General features: G+C 47.2%; 1 protein-coding gene across 7 annotated transcripts in view; it reads right to left on the bottom strand.

The window, feature by feature from the left end:
- Positions 1-23,670, bottom strand: part of HNF1B (HNF1 homeobox B) — a 52,179-nt gene that overhangs the window by 24,551 nt on the left and 3,958 nt on the right. For 3 of the 7 annotated variants that reach the window (XM_006756184.2, XM_015559076.1, XM_006756183.2), the window contains exons 2-4: positions 21,592-21,791; positions 15,795-15,981; positions 14,046-14,281 (exon numbers count right to left, since the gene is read on the bottom strand). In XM_006756184.2, coding sequence (XP_006756247.1) covers positions 14,046-14,281; positions 15,795-15,981; positions 21,592-21,791 — 623 coding nt within the window. Of the gene's footprint in view, positions 1-14,045; positions 14,282-15,794; positions 16,060-21,591; positions 21,792-22,248; positions 22,281-23,670 lie in introns of those variants that run through there. The other 4 variants (XM_006756182.2, XM_006756181.2, XM_006756185.2 and 1 more) reach the window with 2 other exon arrangements.

Consider the following 23,670-nt stretch of genomic DNA (forward strand, 5'->3'; position numbering starts at 1 on the left):
CTCTTAAAGGAAGAGATGGCTTTTACTCATTATTGCATCTTCAGAACCTACCAGAAGCCCTGAAATTGGGACTATTTATTGAATGAACCTTCAGCTACTTTGAATATTCATGCCCTACAACAAGGAAGCTTCCCTCTGGCAGGAAGAGAAAATATAGTCAGTTCTGCAGTGAAGTTTGTACTGAAAGTGTGGGTTTCTTTCAAGTCTACTGATATATTAGATCAGGGGTCCTCAAACTTTTTAAACAGGGGGCCAGTTCACTGTCCCTCAGACCATTGGAGGGCCGGACTACAGTTTTAAAAAAAACTATGAACAAATTCCTATGCACACTGCACATATCTTATTTGGAAGTAAAAAAACAAAATGGGAACAAATACAATATTTGTATTTGCATGTGGCCCGTGGGCCGTAGTTTGAGGACCCCTGTATTAGGGAATAATTTGAATGCAATATGAATTTCACATTTGAAGAATTCAGACATCTCTACCCAGCTGAATGGAGCTATACAGGAATACATTAAACATACTTGTGTGCATAAATGTGCACACACACACCCGAAGAACATCTACTGCCTACCATCAGTTCACTGCATGTGCCATAAGCTGCATCTGTCCACATCTGGAGCCACAACTTTCCTTCCGATTTTCCATCACCTTGAGCTCACCAATTCACAGTAGCTCACAAGTTGCAACCCTTCTGACACCCACATCCACAGGCAAACTTCGGGACTTTTTCAAGACAAAGTGCCACATTTATGATTTCACAGCATTTATGTAGTCCTTAATCACGAAACAGGTGTAAAACCCTGCTGATGCTTTTATTAGATTCTTATCTGTTTAAAAGGTGTCACTGACGGAGTTTTTGAGTATTGTGCCCTCCACCCCATTTTTTCCTATAAGCCCTGTGGTTTTTATGGTGCGACTTTGCATGGTGGCTTTTATGATGCATATGCTGGGTTCTATAGAACTGGCTGGGCACCTGTGTTCAAAGACACACACCAACTGCCTTACAGAGAGGAGCTGCTCAGTGTGTAAGTAACCACAGAGGTTGTTCAGAAAACTGTGCTCGGGGACATAGAACCACAGCTTACAGAGCCCCGGGTCTCTAACCCAGCTCTCTAGGAGCTTCAATAAGCAGCTGAGACTCCAATGCCACAATTCCAGAAATCAACAGGGCACCAGTGTCTAGACTCTGGACGCTTTGAACTAATTCTTTCTATCCCTCTGCTCTGACTCTGGGCCTGTCAGCGTTGGGGCCTTGGCATTTTTGTCTATAAAGTGGCCATAGAGATCTTCCTTCTTCAGAAGCCAGAAGAATGAATGAATAAAGGAAGGTTAGAAAAGCACCGGGTTTTCCTGGGAGAGAAAAATGCTAGGCAAACAGAAGAGTAATGTCAGGCCGGAAAGCATGACCAGAATTACTCAGTGAGAAGAAGAGGGGAGGTGGGGCCTCCTGGGCAATGACAGGCTCAGCTTGCCCCAACGTGGTGGTCTCTGGCGCCAAAGCCCGGGGTCCCTTTCCCTGGGGTCTGTGAGCTGCACCCAGAATTTGGTGGGATGCCTTTCACCCTTGACATTTCAGAGCCAATCTCCCATCCCTGATAATGCAGGAATGTTCCTCCGGCTGGTGGACCTCTGCCAGCAGGAGCGAGCGTCCCCGCCACCAACAGAGTAAACATTACTCAACTGGCCAGGGCTCTGTCACACACATTCTTCCCCTGTGTTCCTAACCTCATGCAGAGCGCAGCCCAACCCTGTTGGGTCTAAAAACTGGGAATTAAACTCCAGCAGGAGGGATCATGCAATGGAGAAAGCTCTTCCAAAAAGGGAACAACTGTGTCCATCAATTATGGGTAGACAGAGCTGTCTTTCCTAAAAGAGTTGGGGAGGGGACCCACAGGAACCAGCCAGTCTTGATGGGCCCAGCACTGTGTCCTTAGAAATCCACTCCCTCTTTTTGCAAAGAAGAACCACTTTCTTGAGGAGAGAGGCAGAGACAGGAACGACTCTGTCTGGTGAACTTCTGAGACACACATTTGGAATGAAAGAATGTGAACCATTCCCTGGCTCGAGACTGAAACTCAGCAATGAAGGCTCTCAAGTGAGTTAGCATTGCTGCCTCAGTTTCCTCATTGATCAGACAAGACGATGGCCAGTTCTTATTCACATGACTGCCTCTGCAGGAATAAAGAATGTGTGCAAAGAGTTTAAAAATCTGAAATTCCTGGGAGGAAAAAAGCTGATGCAAGATGAAAGTAATTTAAACACTGGGCTGGCTTCAATTCCAGATGTCTTTCTACCTGAGGTGGCTGAGCTAGGAGCCCAATGCCTAAGAGGAGAAACACAGACAGGCCTACAGAGATGGTAAACATTCTTGAACTCAAGGAGGAAAAGTGGAGTGATACTTCAGGGAAGCCCACAAACTGGTTTTCTTATAAAAATCAAAGCAAATGTAACCAAGGAAAGAAAAAAAAAAAAAGCCTTCCATCCAAAGCATCTTGGCCGAGAACAGAAGCTCATGTACACGGCGCACCTGTGGGAAGGCAGAAGGGACACAAACGCCGCCTGTCCTCCCCACCAGCCCCACCAGCCCCCACAAACGTCAGAGGGTTTGCAATGGACACTTCAGCCTAGAGACCCAGGCTTCCGGGGAGAGAAGCCAGGCCAGCATTTAAGAAATTGAGAAGTCCTCACACATGGGAGTGTTTTACACAGTCTGCTTCTCAGCGTGTCACAGGTAGGTGCTCATGTGACTGGGTGGAGAGCTGAGGTTCGAAGAGGAGGAGGTGACTTTCACTACCCCTCGCTAAGGGTCTCCCACAAGTCATTGGTACTTCGCAGCCGACCCTTCTCCCTCTTCCCCACGAGCCCCAACATATTGACTCCAGATATGTTGAGGCATCTATAGTTCAAAATAGTTTGAAACTATTTTATTTGTTTACTTTTTTCTTGGTGGCACCTGTCTCTCTCATTGGAATGAATATAAGTCCAATGAGGGCAGGGCCTCAGCACCTTGCACAGAGCCTAGCCTGCAATAGGCTCTCAGAAGTATTTGTTGAATGAGTAAGTGATGGATAAATGGCCTACACTTCAACTCTAAGGGCTCCACCCTCCCTTGATCTGTAGCCTGAGTTGAGCAGCGGAGAACTGATAGGGGTACCTTCATCCTCTAATTCTCCTGTTTTTTTCTGAGGTTAGGGAGAGGCATGCGCTTTAAGGAAGAAGGGGGGCGGGGAAGAGAGGAGGAGAAAGCAAGATTAAAGCCTAATCACAATGAAGAAGTAGTATGGACACATTTGGGCAATTTCATGAAGATGGGAGGTGGCTGTGCTGAAGAGTAAGTGTGACACAGCAGGACTTCCTTTTTACACCTGCGTGTTGGACAGTGCTTTATGGAGTGTAAGAAGGGGCCGATGGGATGTCTTTGAGGACCTCACCCATTCTCTACTTCTTGGGGCCTACTCATAGCACCCATTAGTTAACCTAGGATGCTGTCAGGGGCAGGGTAATAGGTGCTTCCATGAGCACAGCTTTACCTTTTCTAAAGGTTTTAGGCTACAGGTGGGGACCTCAAATTTAGATTCATCATGTTAGAATCCAGTCTTAGGTCCCCTGGGCCAATTTGGGGATAAGGATCATCAATTAATGAGTGACTTAAATGCCCTTTTCTCCAAAGGAATCTAGAGTAAAACTAGGAAGGGTTAACGGTGGCCATCGTTAGGCCTATGGCTGTGGGGACAAACAGAGCCCTGCTATAGCCTGGCTCCTTGGGTCTCTTTTCCAAGAGGCTGCCTTTGCAGGCAGGGGCAATGTGGCTGCAACAAAGGCCCTGGGCTTGGCTGATGAGGAGAATGATGATGCTTCTTGTGGGTCTGGGCAACAGGGGGGAAGGTTATAAAGCCATCAGCAGACTGAGCCACTGGGTGTCCACACAAAGTTAGGTCCTATAAACAGACATCTGTATTGTGACTAAAGGGCTAATAAAATTGCCTTAGAAAAGAGACGTTTTCCACTGCGGCCTATTCATAAGCAGGACCCTACTGGGAAGTGACACTGGGAGAGAAGATCCTTTGAGGTCTGGCAAGTGTCAGAGCTGCCTTGTTAAGGGGGTTTGCCTGGCCAGACCCCGGCCTCTTCATCACTGTTGGTGAGGGCAGTGCCATCAGCATCATTATCATCATCATCATCACCATCATCATGACAGACAGCCACTGATCACCAGCTCATGGATGCTGGGCCCAGGGAGCACCAGGTGCTGGGCACTGAGACTCTGAAGGTGGATGACTACTGACTTCCATTGAGGAGGAGCACCAGTGAAGTGCTCAGGGAGCACCCCAGAGAACTGGTAGCTGCCTAGAGCTGGGCAGTTTCCTTTCTGTTTTTCTAAATGACTCTGATTTGCAAAAAGTCCAGTCCCTTTTCTAAACCTCAGTTCGCTCAATAGAAACTCAGGAAGAGCTGTTCTAGCTCTTTTCTTGTCAAGAGATTATAAAAGGAACTAACCTAGTAGAACATAAAACTAACTAGAAGAGCTAAACTAGTAGACTATCTAAACTAGTAAAACATTAGGGAGAAAAAATAACAAATATGTTCTTCAAAAACTTCCTGGTAGCATTTAATGATGAGGGGTTGTTTTTTTTTTTAGAACCATATACTTTGATTAAGCAGAATTAATGGAGGTAGAGCAAATGACATTGTTCCTAGAAAAAGAAAAAATATGCTTTAAATAATAAATGCTCAGTTTAACTCTAAAATTGAATTAACAGATTGTAAAACAGGGGATTCAGGTATTAAGCTTCTGGACAGAAAGCCCTCTATAATATAGAGCTCCAACCCACAAATATATGGAATGTCCACCACGTTCCAGGCACAGGGCTGTGGAGGGGGACACAGTGGTGAAGAAAGCGAGTTCTCACTTACGTGTGAACATGATGGCCCACAATTCTATCACGTGGAATACATACGTACTGAGCTAGATTTTTTTTAGAGACTTCGGGGACCATCTTCCTCACAGTGAGAATAAGAGTTACTTTTTCTTTGATGGGTAGGAATGCAAACCCTTGCAGTAGGATTCTCAAGGAGGAGGAGGAGAAGGAGAGCCTTGAGACAAATTAAGCACCTATTGTGTGCCCATCATGCAAACTGATGTTACATAAATAGATGTTGTTCAGAGGTTTTCCACTCTTGCTGAGCGAGAGCTCACTGGACTTCACTGCCAATCCCATCGACAGGAAGAGGCACCTGCAGTAGGCAGGGCCAAAAGGCATGGGCAGGCAAGCTGCCACTCAAAGGCCCTGAAAGTGTTAACTTCCAGCGGTTATAGGTGTCCCGTTTATACCCATTATAAATCTGTTTATTGTGACCAGCCCCACCCAATCTTCTGGTGCTGTAAAGCTCTATTGGTCCCTAATAAAGGTGGAAGGCCTCTAACAGCACACAATTCCTGAAATGGAGAAGGAGCAAGGGAGAGCAGGAGGGAGAGAAACAGATGAGGAGCTTGACAATAAAATATCACAATGGCAAGCCTCCCTCTGTTAATTCAAGCAGCAGAGTCCTGGGCCCCAAGACCTGATGCTCCACACAATCTCCAAATAAGAACCTGTCCGAGCTTAAAGGTCCAACACCCTCATTTGCCAGAATCCCTGAGATGTTGTGATTTGCTCAAGGTCACCCCTGCTCCTCAGTGACTCAGGTCTCCTGAATCCTAGTTCAGGGCCCCTCATCCCAGCTGCCTAGTGCAGTAAGGGGCCATCAGCATGATTGCCAACCCCTTCAAAACCCTCTTGCTCCATCAAGCCTTGGGATGTACAGCCCTGACTCTACATCTAAATCACCTTAGGGAGTTTGTTGAAACTTCACATGCCTGACCCTCTTCCCCAAATTCTGATTCTCAAATGTGTGAGTCGGGGCGCCATGGATATTTTTAATGAGCTCCCCAGATGCCTTTTACTAGTATGTGGCCTCGGAAGGAGATTTGAGAACCACTCGGGTTTCGGGTTTCGTTGTTTCTGATGTTGCAAATATCAAGCAGGGTTCATGAAAAGGGAAACTTCCAGGGGAGAAATTGCAAACCATACCCTGGTCAAGAACCCAGGGAGATCCAAGCTCTTCCTCCTCTCAATGCCCTGAGGGCTCCTGAGTCAACCCAATCACACCTTCCTTGCCAGGCACTGTACTTGGCTCTGGGGGTGGCTTACCATATTTAAGCCTTACAACAGCCCTCAGGAGGCAGGTATTGTGACCCCCATTTTACAGATAAAGAAACTGAGGCCTAAAAAGATTAAGTCACTTGTTTGACACCATGCCACCGGATAGTGACAGAACCACACATCAAGCCCAAGCCTGTTTTGGGTGCTACACCTTGCTACCTGGACATACCTGTCTGAGTGTAGCCCTGACATGAGACTGCCTGTAACCACCTTGCCTTGGGGGATGCAGGCATCCTTTGGGGAAGTCATGAAACACTAAAGACTGAATGGTGTTCTTTCAACTTGGGAAGGACATGCCCAGGACTTGTACTGAGAAACTTGACTCTTGAACTCCTGAACGCATGAGAGTGACTGAGCCTCATTATTGGACTCCGGTGGCTGAACTCACAGGTGTGCTTCTGTGGGGGCTGCTGCAGCCAGGGCAGAGGCGGTGGGAAGGGGTCTGAAGCAGACACATGTTCATGGGTTGAGGGGTGTGACTTTCAGAAAGTCAGTCCTCAGGAATTCTGTGTTCCCGTGTTCATTTCCTGTGTTCACTGCAGGGATTGCATCCACCCTCCCCTTCTTACTGCTCTTTGCCTGACACGTGGGGGAGCTTCCCTCTTAAGAACAAAGGCCGTTAAGTTTTTCAGATTTGGCCTCCCCTAGGAAAGTACCACACCCCACCACACCCCCAATTTGCAGTTACTGAGGCTAAATAAGAACACACAGGGTACACACACCTCCTTTAATTATAGGAGAAAAAAATGCCCTATTAGGTATAGGAAATTGAGGATCATCTTATGAACCTGACCTCCTGCTACATGTTCATGAGCCCTGGTCCCCCACCACAATCCTTGGCGCCTCCCAGCTTCCTCGCACTGGTTAGTGTATTCGCCCTAAATGCCTACGGCACTGGAAATGCCATCTGGATGTCACAGCGCAGTCCTTCTTGGAAGCATGAGAAACTGCCTCGTGCTCAATGTGCTACAGGAGCCGGCCCGAGTCTGCTGCAAGCACCAAGGTTAGAAATACTCAAATTCTCTAAAAATTAGGACTGAAAGAAACCTCGAAGAGGAAAGGAGGAAACAACAAAAAGCAAAAACAAGTGAAAACTAACCAGGCTCTGCAAGGAATGGTCATGGCCACTACTTATGAAAGTCCAGGACGTTTTACCTATATTCTCACTAAATCCTTCCAGTATCTGCATGAATGGGTGTCCCCACTTGACACACTGAGAAACTGAGGCTCAGAGATCCCAGAGACTTGGGATTCCACAGCTAGTTAAGCGGTCAAGTTGAGGTTGGAATTCAGACCTGCTTCTGGATTCTGTAGCCCATGATTTGGTTGCTATGCCCACTGGATTTACAAAAAGATACCCTGGAGAGTATCTTCAGTGTATGTTAAACATTGGGGTTGTTGGTGGTGGGGCATCTATAGTTCGGCCTGCACACTGGGATTTTTAGAAGCTCCACAGTTGATTCTAAAGTGCAGTAAGGTGTAGGAACCCTCGTCCTAGAACATGGGTCAGCAAACTGGGTTCACAGGGCAAAAGCAGCCTGTTTTTGTATGATCCATGATCTCAGAATAGTTTTTATATTTTTAAATGGTTGGGGAAAATCAAACGAAGATTTTGTGTTATGTGAAAATTCTTAAAAAATTTCAAATTTCAGTTTCTGTAAATAAAGTTTACTTGGAAGACAGCTGTGTGCATTCATTTGCGTATGCTCCATGGCTGTTTTTACTCTATCAAGGCAGAGTTGAGAAAAGACAGTATGGCCTGAAAAACCTGAAATATTGCCCTAGCCAGTTTTCTCAGTGGTTAGAACATCAGCCCTCGGACCGAAGGGCTGCAGGTTCAATTCCAGTCAAGGGCACATACCGTGGTTGCAGGCTCAATCCCTGGCCTGGTGGGAGTGTGTGTGGGAGGCAACCAATCAATGTGTCTCTCACACATCGATGTTTCTCTCTCCCTCTCCCTTCCCCTCTATCTAAAAATTAATGGAAAAAAATATCCTCAGGTGAGGATTAACAACAACAACCTAAAATATTTACTATCTGGCTTTTTACAAAAAAACAGTTTGTCAACCGCTATACTCGAGTTCTTATGAACAGCTAGGATGATAACCACAATTGAATGCTTCATTTTATTTTATTTTGGGGCTATGTTTCATTCATTCATTCATTCTCACACACACACACACATACACACACACATTTTTTCCTTCTCCATTTGTGCTTGTTCTTCTTAAAAAGTGGGCAGAGGCATAAGGCCCGATTTTATGCCTTCCCATCAAGCAATTAGCTGCAAAGACCCTTGCACAAATTTCTGCCTCTCTTTGCACCTTCAGTGTTTAATTCTCTCCAAGTTCCTGTCAGTTCCCATCAAACCTTCAACAAACAGATTCCAAGGGCACTTCTCCCATTACCCGCAGGCCAGGGCTCTGTGCTCGCAGGCAGCTTCCTTCCTTCTGAGCTAACTGGAGGCAACAAGGAGTCCTTGAGTCCTCTAAGGGTCCTTCAGGGGGATGAGGCATGGCCAATAGGCTGCTTACAGTGATAGGACTCCAGTATCTCCTGGCCCCTTTGTGCAGAGGGTGGGCGCCCCGCCAGCCCAGCCTCAGGCTCTCTTTGTATGCAGGCCAGGGTTGGTCCCCTATCCGGGGAAGGTTGCTGGCAGAATGCTCTGAAGGCCAGGCCCCTTAATCTCATTAATATCCTGATTGTCTTCCCCAATCTAGTGGCAGCCCATGAAGGTGATACGGCAAGATAAAACCACCTTCAAATTTAACAGATAAAATGGCAGTCAGATAAAGTCCTTAGGAAGGAGACTCTCTGGGGCCATGTCCACCACTCAACTCCAAGTCAGTACAAACGGACGTTTCAAGACAAGATTCGTGTCTCTTCTGAACTGAAATAATCTGCTACTGAGGGACAAAGGGGCTTATTTACTACGGGGACGTTTGTTGCCCAGATGAATATTTTTACAACTGTCCTCATAAACCCCTCCCCTTGTCTGCTGCGCAGGGAGGGGGTGGGGCTCCAGAGGTGAGCTGGGGTGCCTGCAGTCTAAGAAGTCCCATTAAGTTGTTAAGACATTTAGTGCCCCAGACAGTGCTGACTGCAAGGGCAGTTCAAATCCCCACCCAGATGGGGATGGGGTCCTGAAAGAGAGGGCTTTGTTTCTTCCCTGGGCAGGGCACGAATCCACCTCGGTCAGGGGCAACAGAAACCCCCACCCTAACCCCACCTCCTTGGCTATGCTCTCCCAAAGCCTCTTTGTCATTCAGGGGGGAGCAGTGAGACAGTGGGAGAAGGGACGGTGTGGGGAGTGTGTGTGTGTGCTGGTTTTCGTGACGGAAAAGTTCTTAGCGCACCTGTATAAAGCAGAGAGATGGACAGGGCCTGACAATTCAAAACCTGTCTCTGCCACTTCCTAACTATATAAAGATGTTTATCACTTAGATGCTAAACATCTTACCTTCCTTGGTTGTAAAATGGGGATAAGGATACAGATGGTTTCTACCCATCAAGGTTGTTGTCGAAGATGCCGCATGTATGTAGGCGCTCAGCCCAGAGCCTGGTACCCCAAAAGTACTCCACCAACACTAGCTGTTATGATGATTCGCTTTCGTTACAACCCTGCCACTGGGCACTTGTGAGATTTCCTTGGGTCCTGTGGACTTCGGCGTCAAGGAAAACGAAAGCAACCATACAGACATCCTAGCCCAGAGTTAGGTTTGTCTGGGTCCCAGGGTTAGAGTCCTACCGATGAGTTGGGAGACGTGAAAGGGGACGGGGAGGAGGCAGGATGCTCTGGTTTTCAAGCTCTGATCTGACCATCAGGACAATCAAGCCCACTGGGCTTGGAGAGAGGAATAGAGTACAGAGGGAGGGAGGAGTAAGCAGCCGCAAAAATGAACATCTCCTCTTAGTGAAGATGCATGGGCCAGGGTAGCTGAAAGTTATCCTGGAAGGGCTTCTGCTCAGCCCTGTGCCTCCCTTTCTTTCCAGGAGAGTGAGCCCTGATCTCTATCTGGAAAGGTGACATAAGAATGAAGATAGTCTGTGTGTGGGGTGAATGAAGGCTGATGAAGACCTGCCCCTCCCTTGCTGTCGCAAGGCAGCGGGGTGAGTCTGCTGAGGGTGGTGGGGTGAGTTTACTGAAGGTGGCCAGGTGAGTCTGCTGCAGACTGGAGCAAAGGGTACAGCAAGCAAGGCCACCGCAGATCACGCAGCCAGATCCCGTGGCTTGGTCCAAGGCTAGCCCAGCTTCCATCCGTGCCAACTTCCTCCTCCTCCTCACGCTGATCAATAGAAGCACCAGTCTCCAACCAGTCCTTTTCCTTGCCGCAGCCCTGCTCTCTGACCTTTTGGGGGCCTTTCTCTTGATTCCACTCCAGAATGGAGGTAGGGGCCATCACTCCGGGCCCGCTCAATGGCCTCAGAATGGGCTGTCATGGGGCCTATAACCAGGGACAGCTCCTGCTGGCAAGAGCTGGAATGGGGGGTGGGGGTGCAGATAAAGGCTTTCCAGGCTGAAGATAAATGGCCGCCTGCAGCCTGCTACAGTAACTTCAGGCCCCCAAGAAGAGCAAACAAAGGGTGCCCCTGTGACACTCCCTGGAAAGATGAAGGCCCATCAGCGGCAGCCAGGCGGGTTCAAAGCCCCAACTTAATTGTCAATTAAGCATGCATAAGGGACACAAAGCCATGACAACCGGGGACTGCATGCTGATGTGTGATTGTAAAGCCGGGAGGGTCTACGCTGAAAACAGCTGATTCTGCTGACAGTGTGTTTGTAGGGCACCTTGTAACCAATCAGCCGCTGACAGAGGCAAAGTGCTCCTCCTGCCACTCCTATTGTGCAGGACATTCCAGGACCAGGGTCACCCCGTGGTCATCGTGGGCAAGTGGGCCACAACGCGCTAAGCGTGGCTGGGAGGGAAGGGGCTCAGTTAGCGGAGGGATGCCCTCCTTTCCAGGAAGAGGCTTTAAGGGAAAGGTTTGTCTCTAAGGTGCCTCCAGTCCTCCTGGCTCAGATGCTGGTGTTTGGAGGGGAAGGAAGGAGGAGATATGGGGTGGGGTGGGGGGGGGGCTTGTCTTCACAGCTCAGCCTTAGAGGTTGCTAGTGCTGATGCTGGATGCTGGTTTCTCCTCCGACACCACAGTAGTTTGTATTCTGCATCCAGTTACAGTTTGGACCTGGTTAGAGACCAAGAGACCTTACCTTGGCGAGGGGACTGTGATGGTAAGGAAATACACGGGGCTCTGCGGACCAAAGCCTTCCCTGAGCACTGGGCTACAGCCTGCTGTCTGCCTGGCCCCAGGTGCTTTCCCGAGGAGCCGGTCACAGCTCATGTGCCACCCGCCCCTGGAGCCTGAGAGGGGGCCACTGGAACTGATGCCCACTTCCTGCACCCCAGGCACCAGCCCAGGCCCCGACACATCTCACTGCCTCTCAGCAATAAGGCCCCAGTGTGTGAAATTTAAAAGGAAATAGCTTTCTGCTGCCTATCATTTTTTCCCACTGTTTAGTCGTCTGTAATGATAATGACAATGACAGTAGTTATAGGTTTATTGGGAAAGATAGTATTTATACATTTTCTCATTTAACCTGCACAAGGACCCTAGGAGGTAGGTACTATCTCTCCATTTTACAGACCGTAAACTCAGGCTCAAAGAAGTTATGTGAACTGGCCACGTGGTAGTTATGGGAATTAACCTGGTTGATTAGAACCAGGATTGAACACCAAGTCCAGAGAATCCATCCCCGGGTGTGGACAAGGACTAGCTTAATCAACCCGCAGTGAAAATTAAGGCAGAGGGAAAGGCAGACTGTACAAGAGAACAGCATCCCACGGTTCTGGCTCTACAAATAGCAATCTGTCCCTAGAAAGATGCATGAACCCCCAAAGATGACCTCAATTCCAAGCTAGCTCTGGGGGACTCCACCTTGGCGTGATGGAGTCCAACTAGATAATAAGCTTGCAAGGGCAGGGACATGTGGCTTCCTCATCACTAGCATGGTGTTGGGGCTTGGTACGTGCTCAGAGCACACCTGTGCTGTGGAAAACACGGCATGGGAATCAGCAGCCTCAGTTTCCTTCTTCAACGTCCCTCCCAGGTCTAATATCCCATGATTTTTTAAAAGGCCAAGACTTCTTGGGACCCCAGAAAATCCACTTCCGTAGGATGTACCTTCTCAGACTGACCAGAGAGAGGGGTGTCTGGGCCCTGCCTAGCCTCCAGGACCTGCTGCCTCCCTCCAGCCCAGCTCCCTGGGCCTCCTGTCAATACACAGAACGCCTAAGCTAACGACTCCGTGGTGACCTCACCACAACCCCAGCTTGTCAGAAAGCTGCTGGGCCTTTGTTTGGCTTGCAGGCTCCCTGACTTTGGTGTGGAGATCACAAGTCCCAGAACAATAGCCATTGTCTTCTCAATAATGCCCCTTGCCCCAGCCACGCCCCCCGCAGCTCCCAGCTCCAGCTCCATGGATCACTGCGGACAGCAAGTGTTCTAGTGCTGCTTGGTGCCGGCCACAAGCCATTTGCCCTGTCCTCTGAACCCTGCTTTGAATGCCCATAAAGGGGCTCAGTTACTCTGCAATCAGGCCAGTGTTGGTCTGGGGGCTTCATTGCCTCTCCAGAGAAACCAATCTTTCTCCCCATGTGGCTGAGCCCTTCCTTCTGTGGGATCTGGGTCCAGAGAAGTTCTGAGCCCTGGCCTGGGCTTTACACTGGACAGTTGCCGGCTCCCAGAGACCCCTGAAGAGGTCATGCTATGGGAGGGTACAGTGTGAAACAAATGCTTGGATGCCACCCAGCTGGTTGCTCTGGGCCTGCAAACCGCGTCTCTCCCCCCCCCCCCCCCTCCGCTGGCCGTGCGCGCCCGCGCCCCCCTCCCCCCCCCCCCCCCCCAGCCCCCCCACACACACACACAACACTTAGGCCAGCTCCAGATCTCTGGCCTCTCCCAGCAGAAGGGCAACCAGCAGGCAAGGGGAGGAAAGGCTTCAGAACCACTCCCAGGTTAGAAATGGTGCCTGGCTCTCCTTTCACAAGTCCTATTCCAGAGCAGGCAGGGGACCATCACACACTTTGTCTATACAACCATCAAACCAGCCTCAATAAGCACACCCCTCCCAGGAAGCCAGCTTTCCTGCAGGAACAAAGCCCTAGGGGGAAATACTCACCCCAGCCTATGCCGGATGCAACACTCAGCATACAGGGGTGCTTTCCCACCATGAGGATGTGGGATTCCATCCTGACAAGCCCATACCCGACAGCACAGGCATCCTAACCCAGGCCAGGGCCTGGCACACAGACACACACAGTAGGAACTCAGTTGTTTTTTTTGCCAACTCATCACTGCAAATATTTCAAGTGACTCCACCCTAACTCTGGCAGATCACAGAACCAACAAGCAGAGGCTGCCCACAGAGTGGCCCTTCCTCAGAAGTCCCTGGGCTCCTCTTGCTGGAGCTGGACAGAGCCCTGACAGGCTACGGACAGGCAACCTTTCTGCCTGCGGTTTGCACCTAGCACACCAATACGATAGGCTTCTCGGTCCAATCTGATGGTGGAACTGACCTGCTGAGTCATCAGCCACAGAGGAAGAGGAAAGGGGACCAGAGAAAAATGGGGCAAAGGGCTCTCTGGAGGCTGACCAAGGACTCAGAGGAACCCTGACCACAGCCACACACTCTTCACAAGAATATTCTGGCAACAGGAGGGGCTGGCTATTGGGCCATCCCAAAACATTTTTTCCTCTGAAAAATCTTGAGCCAGTTGAGACCCTGGGGAGAAGCAGACCGGTCAGATGGCCGAGGCCGTAGGGTCCAGGGCGTGCCTACCTGACAGCTTGTTGGGAGGAGAGGCACTGGGCTGGTGGTGGGGGGAGCCGTGGGAGAGCAGGGGGTTCAGGCTGTGCGTCTGGTTGGAGCTGTAGGCATCCATGGCCAGCTTCTGCCGGAACGCTTCCTCTTTCCTGCGGTTTGCAAACCAGTTGTAGACACGGACCTCAGTGACCAGGTTGGAGCCCAGGCCGTGGGCTTTGGAAGGGGAGACGCCTCGCTGCAAACATTCTGCCCTGAGAATGGATAGAGGGGAGATGGTGAGCGAGGGTGGCCAGGGGCGGCTGGCTCTGCTTGGCCCCAAACACATAACCCCCATGGTTTTGGTTAGAAGTGTGAAGAGGCCAAGGAGAGAGCAGAAGCCTGGGGAAAAAACTGCCCAGAGAAAAAGTTGCCCATGTAGCACTCTGCTGAGATGGCTGGAATGGGCTGAACACAGGTACCAAACAAGCTCTGTTGCCTGGAAGCCAGGGCTTAGGCTCTGATGAGGCTCCAGAAAGAAGAGAAGAGAGCGAGATGGGGACAGGCAACAAAGCTAAGTGGGTTTCTTGACCCCTCCTCATATTGCTACTCTTCCCGCCCTACCAAAGGCCAAGTCCTTCACTGGCTATCTGAGTCCCTTCATAGCACTCTAAAGGAATTCTGGTCTTTTGGGGTTTGGGCACCCCAAATGAGTGCCAGGGAAGCCAGACCCCTTATTTTCACTACAGGAGTCCCCCCAAAGAGCAGGTTTGAGATTCTTAGACATCACTGGATGCTGTCAGGGGGATAGAGCACAGCCTGAGGACTCTGTGACATGCATAGCTGACCGCTCTGCCTTCCTCTTTTCTGGCCTGACCTCCCTTGCCACATCCTTCCACCATCAGAGCCAGTCCAGCCAAAGACAGAGAGAGCCCAGAGCCAAGAACAGAATGTTTAAAAAGTCACTGTTGGATGCCTGGCCAGTGTTGCTCAGTGGTTGAGCGTCAACCTATGAAACAGGAGGCCGCAGTTTGATTCCTGGTCAGGGTTGTGGGCCTGATCCCCAGTGGGAGCGTGCAAGAGGCAGCCAATCAATGATCCTCTCATCACTGATGTTTCTATCTATCTCTCCCTTTCCCTTCCTCTCTGAAATCAATAAAAAAAATTCTCTTTCAAAGTCACCATTGGAGTCAGGGAGGAGGGAGGCAGGAATGAAACAAACAGATATCTTAAGGATATCTAATAGTTTTCTTTAAAATTATACGTTGTTAAGATACAAAAAGAACTCTAAGCAGTATGGGTGCAGTGCACTGAACAGATCCAAGTTTCCTTTGGGACCAATGGATTTACAACTGGTTGAGGACAGAGTCAGTCTGGGACTCCCGGATAGTTTTTCCCTGGTCTATGCGAAGGTCAGATACACAAGTCCCATTTCGCTGGCATCATATTTTAGACCAGCACTCTCCAGACTATCCTCCCTGGAATAACAGTTCACAAAGGGAGTCCCCAGGAGAAAAGACTCCATGGTTCACAACCAATTCAACAAAGCTAAGTGGGTTTCTTGACTACAGGACCTTTACGACTCCCTACGAAGAAGTATGCATATGCTATTCCTAAAATTTATTTATTAGGGACTCGAAATTACAGTTCTGTGGAACATGCTTTGGGAGGCCCTAGTTGAGCCACACGTATCTGGGTAACCAGTGTCTCAATGTCCCAGGACCCAGGGAATGGATCTCAGGTCCGTGCGTTTGCCCGCAGGCTCGAGGGAGCTTCTGGTGGTGTTACCTGTTGCACTCCTCCACTAAGGCCTCCCTCTCTTCCTTGCTGGGGTTCTTTTGCCGATCGTAGGCCTGGTACAAGATTTGCTGAGATGCGGGCCCCCACTTGAACCGGTTGCGACGCATCTTCTTGTTGGGGGGCTCAGAGCAGGCATCATCGGACTGCCCAGGCCCCTGGCTCTGTTGGCTGAACTCTGGAAAGAGAAACAGCAGCTGATCCTGACTGCTTTTGTCTGTGATATTTCCAGAACTCTGGACTGTCTGGTTGAATTCTGAAAAAAGAGAAAGGAGTAGATTTGATAGGGTCTACAGCCTTCACTTGGCAGACAGACAGACAAACAAAAACATGTTTATTCCTCTCCCCTGAGCTTCGCGGCCTGCGTTATTGTATGAGAGGATACAAAGGGGAGGCTCCAGATAGGCCCCTCATGGCCCACCTCAGTTCACACCACCAAAGCCACCCCTTTCCTTCCTTTGAAGGAGCTCAAAGGTGGTCAAGCATTGCTTTATAAGAGCAATTTATTATTACTTTTCCCCGTTGGTTCACTGGCCTCAGACATGAAGCAACCCTCTGTATCCTGAACTCTTGTATCTTGATGTCAAGGGGATGAACTCAACCAAGTCTCAGGTCTAGAGGGAAACTGCTCAAAGTTAGACAAACTGCTCTCCCCACCACTCCTCTCTCCTCATATGCCCTAGGCATCTACATTATGATATTATGCTCTTAGGAAAACCTCAAACCTCAAACTTTTGACCACAGCTTCAAAATAAACATAACCAAAGCTTCGTATGGGAAAGAGAAAAGTTCTTTAAGTATCAGATCACTTCAAAGGCAATGGGGTGTGTGTGGGCGGGCAGGGGTGTACACCTAGGGGTCTATTTATGAGGGAAAGGTCTTACAGACCCATCCACATGTTTGAAAGATGGCAAATACAGAAGACAACAAACACAGGACTCTTCTAGGAATGGCATTAATGAGTTGGAGAAAGAGAAATGCAGATGGAATGATGCTCCCTATCTGTCTAGGTCCCAGGATCCAGGCATATCATGACCCTCAACACATTTTGGTTGAAAGAATGAAAGAAAGATGGCAGCTTGCTCAGTGGTGATACCCTAGCCTTGTGGTTTAAGTGAGATTTGATATTTACTTATGGAAGGAGAGAGCTTGCTGTTCTCCTCCTTACATCTGCATGGAGCAGTGCTCATCGGGGTGACTGACTCCATTTTACAGATGAATAAGCACAGAGGCCAAGCACTCTGCTGAGCCAGGACACGTAACAGATTCATTTCCTAACTCCTGGTCCCCACGTTCTGGACCTTGATGTTTTTCTCTCTTGGTTCCTGAAGTCACACCCACAGCTCTGAGAGACAACCAGATGCAAAATCCTCAAGGTTCAAAGTCAGGCCACGACTTAATGCTTGCATCCCTTCCACCACACCCTACCAAGTGGTCCTCCATCTATACACCTCCAGCAAGGGGGAACTTAACCACACCAATCTAGGGATTAATTTCCTCTTTGGTGCATCACAAGGAGCAGTGGGCCCCGAATGCCCCTGGATTCAGGACCCCAGCTGCAGGTGGTATTGGGCTCTGCTTAACTAACTGCTGACTGGCCACGTCAATGAGCAGTCTCCCAGGTTAATGGACTGAACGCGTCACTGGGGCCTTTTATTTGGGTCCCACCTACTCTTGACGATTCTCAGGCCATTTCGGGCTCCGTTTTCACTGGTCCCCAACAATTCCTTGAGATACTTAGGAGAGTTTCTGCCCAATTTGCTGGCAGGAAGTCACTGACTCAATGGGTCAATGTAGAACCAGCCCCAGCCAAGTTACTTAAGTCCCTGGTCCCTCAGCTTCCCCATCTGTGGAATGGGACTAGGTAAAAACCTAAGGGTCTCTAAATATCTTAGAACAGTGGTTCTCAACCTGTGGGTCGCGACCCCTTTGGCGGTCGAACGACCCTTTCACAGGGGTCACCTAAGACCATCCTGCATATCAGGTATTTACATTACAATTCCTAACAGTAGCAACATTACAGTTATGAAGTAGCAACGAAAATAATTTTACGGTTGGGTCACAACATGAGGGACTGTATTTAAAGGGCCAGAAGGTTGAGAACCACTGTCTTAGAACATGTACCCCTAGTCAGGATGATGATGATGACCCCAATTCCTATGGAAGCTATACTTTTCAGAGTGCTTTCACACCTGTATCAATGGGTCTTCACAGCAGCAATCTAAATACAGTCACTTTAGGGACGATCAGTCAGAGGGGCAGAGAGAAGGTCTCCGCTCAGTGGGGGTCGGCCTCAGTGTCCTCGCTCCTCTCTGTGGCCCTGTGGAATCACCATGAACAGCAGCCCAAGCCAGTAAGGCTAAGCCTAAGGACCCAGGGTCAACTTGAGGCTCTTCACTTGATGTGAATGGAGGTAATAACAGTTAACATTTATTGAACCCTTTCTATGGTGTTGAGCCAAGTTCTCTAAATGTGCCCCTTCATCTAATTCTCACAACCTCTCCCTGAACAGGTATTGCTACCTCAATTTTATAGATGAAGAAAGCGGGTTCAGGCTGATTAAATGACCTGCCCAAAGTCACATGGATGTGGGGCAGAAGCCAGGATGTGAACTCAACCTGTAGCCCCTAAGGCTCGTAACCAGCAGCCTTTGCATCACTTCTCACTAAAAACAAAACACAAATAATACACCTCCAAAACCTCCAAATCTGACTCAGGTGGAGGTAACAAAACTGAATCCTGAGGTTTTTGTCTGTGGTGGGTGTGAAACACATTCACCACCACCCTTGGTGTGGGGGGCTGCCTGTCTGTCAGCTGTCCTTTGAGAAGGCAGCAGCCCGCACGGTGCTCAGAACTCAGGTTCAGCCAGGCTGCCTTGCCTGTAGGTGCTCAATAACATCCAGGCTCTGTTTACGTTAGAGCCTTGGCCCTAACCTCTCCATTTTTGAAGAACAAGATTCTCTTAGGTTCTCCGCCACCACCAACTCTCCACTTCTTTCCAGATTACTGGGGGGTGGGGGGAGGGGTAGGGACCATAAGGCAATAAGAAGAGAAAGAAAATGTTCACTGCTAATAGAAATAAATTTGAAGAAGCTGGGTGCAGTAAATCCTTTATAGGCTCAGAGGCTGGCATGGACAAGGAGATTCTACATGCACAGAAGGGCCCATGAATATTACCATTTATTATTTTTGGTTTTCAAGGAAATTTGTAATCAAGTTATAGCTTTTTAAAATTATCCTACCTCCTTTCCTTCCTCCCACCCCTTCACACTGTCCCACTTTTATTTATCTCACTTCCTAATTTTTATCCGTCAGACTTTGGTTCAAATGTCACCTCCTCCAGAAAGCCCTCCATGATGTCTCCAGCCAGTTTAGTAATTCCTCTGATGTCCCTTGTAATACCTTTATAACAGCCTTTAGAAAGCAGTTGTCATTATTTATTCAAACATTTCATCCCCTCATTAGGTTGTAAGTCTCTGGAGAAAAGGCCCTGTGTATCCCACAGCCCAGCACAGTGCTTGGCACCTAACAGGAGCTCATATAATATTTTCAGAATAAAGTAGGGGAGGGCGGGGGTAAGGGGAAGAGATCAACCGAGGGACTTGTATACATGTATATAAGCCAAACCAATGGACATGGACAACAGGGGGATGGGAGCATGAGTGTGTGTGCGGGGGGAGGTTGAGGGTTAATGGCGGGGGCGGGGGGGTAAGGACACATTTGTAATACCGTAACTAATAATAAAAAAAAAAGGAAAAAAAAAAGAAATGTTTCTGAAGCTCTTAAGCTTTATGTCTCATTTGACTTTGAACAACAACAATTTAAAAACTCCCTTGCACCACTATTATACATTTTCGTAAAATGTCGCTTCTCAAGGATCTTGAGAAATTTCTAGGACTTCTTGTTTTTTTAGAAACTCCCAGTTGTCCTCTTCTTTCTGAGGGAACTCCCATTGAACACAGGGAGGCAGCTCAAGCTAAAGATATTGCATGGGGCCTGGCTCCTGATAATGGACTTTCAGGAATTACAGAGTTGCTTCAGGTCAGAAACCCAAAATTTTCCCAAATTAGTCACCACGGATGATGGATCAACCCAGAGCCCCTTCCTGACACAGCAAGGAGCTCTCACTTTACTGCTTCTAATCTATCCATTCAATGCTTCCAACAGAAGAGCAAATGACCACAATATAAGATGAATGTCTAAAAAACCTGTCCTTCCATTATGAAGGCCTTTCCAGCCCCCAGACACTGAGACAATAAATACTGAACCAATCACTCTGGAGCAGTGTATGACGGAAAACAAGAATGATTTTTACAAGTGGCCGTCCAGCTAGAGGGGGATAAAACTAACCCAGAAAGTGATGGAAACTACTATCTTGACAAAGACAGAACAACTCACAGCCCAGGGGACAGTGTGGGGAAGACTGAAAACTCATACAAAATTTTCCTAGGAAAAGGGTAAGATCAAAATAATTAAAGTATTGCTTTGGCCAGTGTGGCTCAGTTGGTTGAGCACTGTCCCATGCACCGAAACATCACTGGTTTGATTCCTGGTCAGGGCACATGCCCAGGTTGGGGGCTCAATACATGGTCGTGAGGGAGACAGCCAATTAATGTGCTTTTTTGTTTGTTTGTCTGTTTTTTAAATTTTTTTTTTATTATTGATTTCAGAGAGGAAGGGAGAAGGAGAGAGAGATTGGCTGCCTCCTGCACAACCCCCACTGGGGATCCAGCCCACAAACCAACCATGTGCCCTTGACTGGAATCAAACTTGGGACCCTTCAGTCTGCAGGCCGATGCTTTATCCACTGAGCCAAACAGGCTAGGGCCCAATTAATGTTTTTCACATTGATGTTTCTCTCTCTCTTCTTTACTCTCTCTCTAAAAATCAATAAAAACATATTTTAAAAAATAAATATCATGTAAAAGTATACTTTTCCTAAAATAAAAACAGTATGTTATATATACTCTGGCCATTCAAATGAAGTTCAAACTTCCTTAGACTTCAAAACAAAAATGTCTCAGTATTATTGTGTGAAAGAAATCTTGGGGCAGAGAGGGAATTTGGGAATGAGAATGACAAGAATTGATTGGTCAGCGTTCCAAAGGCAGACACTTCTACTGAGTCCTGCCTTAGTGAGAAGCAGCTTCTTCATTAGACAGGGTCACAAGCTGATGTCCCCAAATGACCAATTTTAGTAAATGTGAGTAGCACCTTAAATTGCTTCAGAACTCAGTAACTACCCCCACACCCACCAAAACAAAAAAAACACACCAAAAAAACAACAACAAAAAACATGATCAGGTTCTGCATGTATGTATATATAAATATTCTCTATTTTTAAAAATATTTTTCCAGAGGGGAGAGAAATAACAATAACCGTGATCAATATTATTGATGGATTATGAAATGTCTTCCTTGGGAACTTTAACCCGTGTCAAGGGGAGCTGCTTTGCTTACTTTGAGGATAATATTCCTCTGTTACCCTCTTGGTTTCAAAGAGAAAGATGTTGGAAGCAGGGGCCAAAAATTTCAAGGTAAATTGCACACACTGAAGGACTTGTCAAAACACCTGGCTGGGTAGTAAAGGAACCATGGAAGAAGGAAATGCCATAGCATATCCATCAAACAGCAAGGAGGACGGCCAAATCCACCTGCTAGCTTCATATATGTAGCAAGTGCTACGAAGGCTTTTCTTGATGAGGTGAAAACTGAGGTATCCCACAGGGGTCAGAGTGAGGGCAAAGGTCACTCCAGGTTGAGGCAGAAGCCGAATTAAAGCACTTACGTCGGAGGATCTCCCGCTGCTTTCGGACGTACCAGGTGTACAGGGCTGCGCGCTTCTGGGTCTTCATAGGGGTGCCCTTGTTGAGATGCTGTGAGAGGTGTGACTGGTTCAGACCCGTGACATCGACCACCTCCCTCTGGGGGATGTTGTGTTGCTGCATGTAGCCCTTGATCATCTTGGCAGCCCTCCAGGGGTCCTCACTAGACAGATAAACAAATGGTTAGGGTGCTGGTGGAAGATGTCTGGGGAGAAATATTCCCTGTCTATGGGTTTTACCTAAACTCTGTGCAAAACCCTGATCGTCACCCATTTCTTCACCTGTCCAAGCTACATCTTTGGGAAAGAGGTGAGGCCAAAATAGAACCTATATCGTACTATATGAGAGCTCCTATACAGTGCCCTCCATCCCTTTCTTCTTCGATTAGGAGGGTAAGATGAAGATGACTTCCTGTCTTCAGGAATGGGGAAGCACGGCCAGTGACCAGCACTCGTTAGGCAGATAGAAAGGATCCTATTTTATTTTGGTTTCCTTCATTTGCCTGGAATGTGAGAGACTTAAGAGACAGGAGCCCCATTAGAAAGTGGAGATGCCACTGGCTTGGGGCTGGGCAGACTGATCCTACCAGGATAGGGGGTAGCATCAGTTTCTCAATTTACCTAGACCTCTCCCACATTATTTTCCTTCTGAATGGGTGTCTCAGTTTATTGTCTTATAAAATAGGAGTAAAACATATATGTCCACCTCCTGAGATGCAAGGAGGACTTCTTAGCCAGAATGGTTTTCCAATTTTTTGAAAAGTTTTAAGAAGTAAAATAACATTCTCCCTGGGACTGAAAAATCACTCCATTGAGGCAAACAGGTAAAGTTAAAAAATAAATTTCACCACAGCCACGCCTCCCAAATAAAACCTAATGGGGACAAATAAATAATTTTGATTTCTGAATAAGATATTACCTACCCCCAATGCCTTGTTTTCCTGTATTCCTACCTTTCTGCCCTAACAGGGTAAGAATATCTGAAAGGCAAATTTTCTCCTAAATGTCAAGCTTCAAAATATAAGAACTTGCTTATATTTTTCATTTCTCATAAACAGTGAGAAATGGGGTGCAAAAGGCTTCTTTAAAACAATGAGTTGATGCCTTTGAATTTTATTTATTCAAAATAGTTTCAATTTTGTCAATATCTTTTCTTGCTTGTTGAATAGGTGACTTAAAACTGAGATAGCATTTAAAACAATTAAATAATGTACAATATAGAAAAAAGTGTTCAAGAAGCAATATATCCACATACACTATTTAATGCAGCTACATATTTAATTTTAAAAAATCAACATCCCTTTACTGTATGTTGATATATATAGTAGCCTGATAGGACATGAAAAAAAATGAAGGGAAAAATTAGTTTCAGATAAAACAATAAAAAACAGTGTAGAGATCAAAACAGATATGGTGTTGCAGATTACATAACCAATTTGTTTCTAAATGGTGCCTATAATATGTCAAATAAAATAAATTTTGTTTCATGAATTAAAAATCTAGTCATTAAATTGGTATAGTTTGTAAGCATTCGAACAACAGGTTATTTTAGCAGCTCTTTGATATTAAATTCGCGAGAACAGATGTTTTTGAGAAAGGCAAGCTTTTAAGATTAATTAAATATAAGTTAATGACTTTCTCAAGAATTAAAAAGGTTGCTTCCAACTAATACGATATAATAAAACAACAACAAGGACAAAAAGAAATGAGAAAATGCAAGTACAGTTTCAAACATGGAGAATTCACCTCCAGTACGAGAAAAAGAATGTAACATTTTGGACCTACGTGGATCAGAGATAATTTTAAAGCTTATTTCTGGTGAGTATTTCCACAGATATTTTTAGGGCAGAAAAACACTTTCAGCAGATAGGAATAATCATGGTTAAAGTTAGAAAAAGCATTTGCTTCCGTTAATATCGCTTGAACAGATTCTTTGGTTATTTTTGTTTTGCTTAAATTTCTTTACCTGTGTTAACTTTGTGTGTCTAAGAAACCTAGCGAAACACTGTAATGGTCTAAGATCTCAAGGTTCTGTGGAAAGAG

The sequence above is a fragment of the Myotis davidii genome, unplaced genomic scaffold, assembly GCF_000327345.1.
Source record: "Myotis davidii unplaced genomic scaffold, ASM32734v1 scaffold993, whole genome shotgun sequence".
Taxonomy (NCBI): Eukaryota; Metazoa; Chordata; class Mammalia; order Chiroptera; family Vespertilionidae; genus Myotis; species Myotis davidii.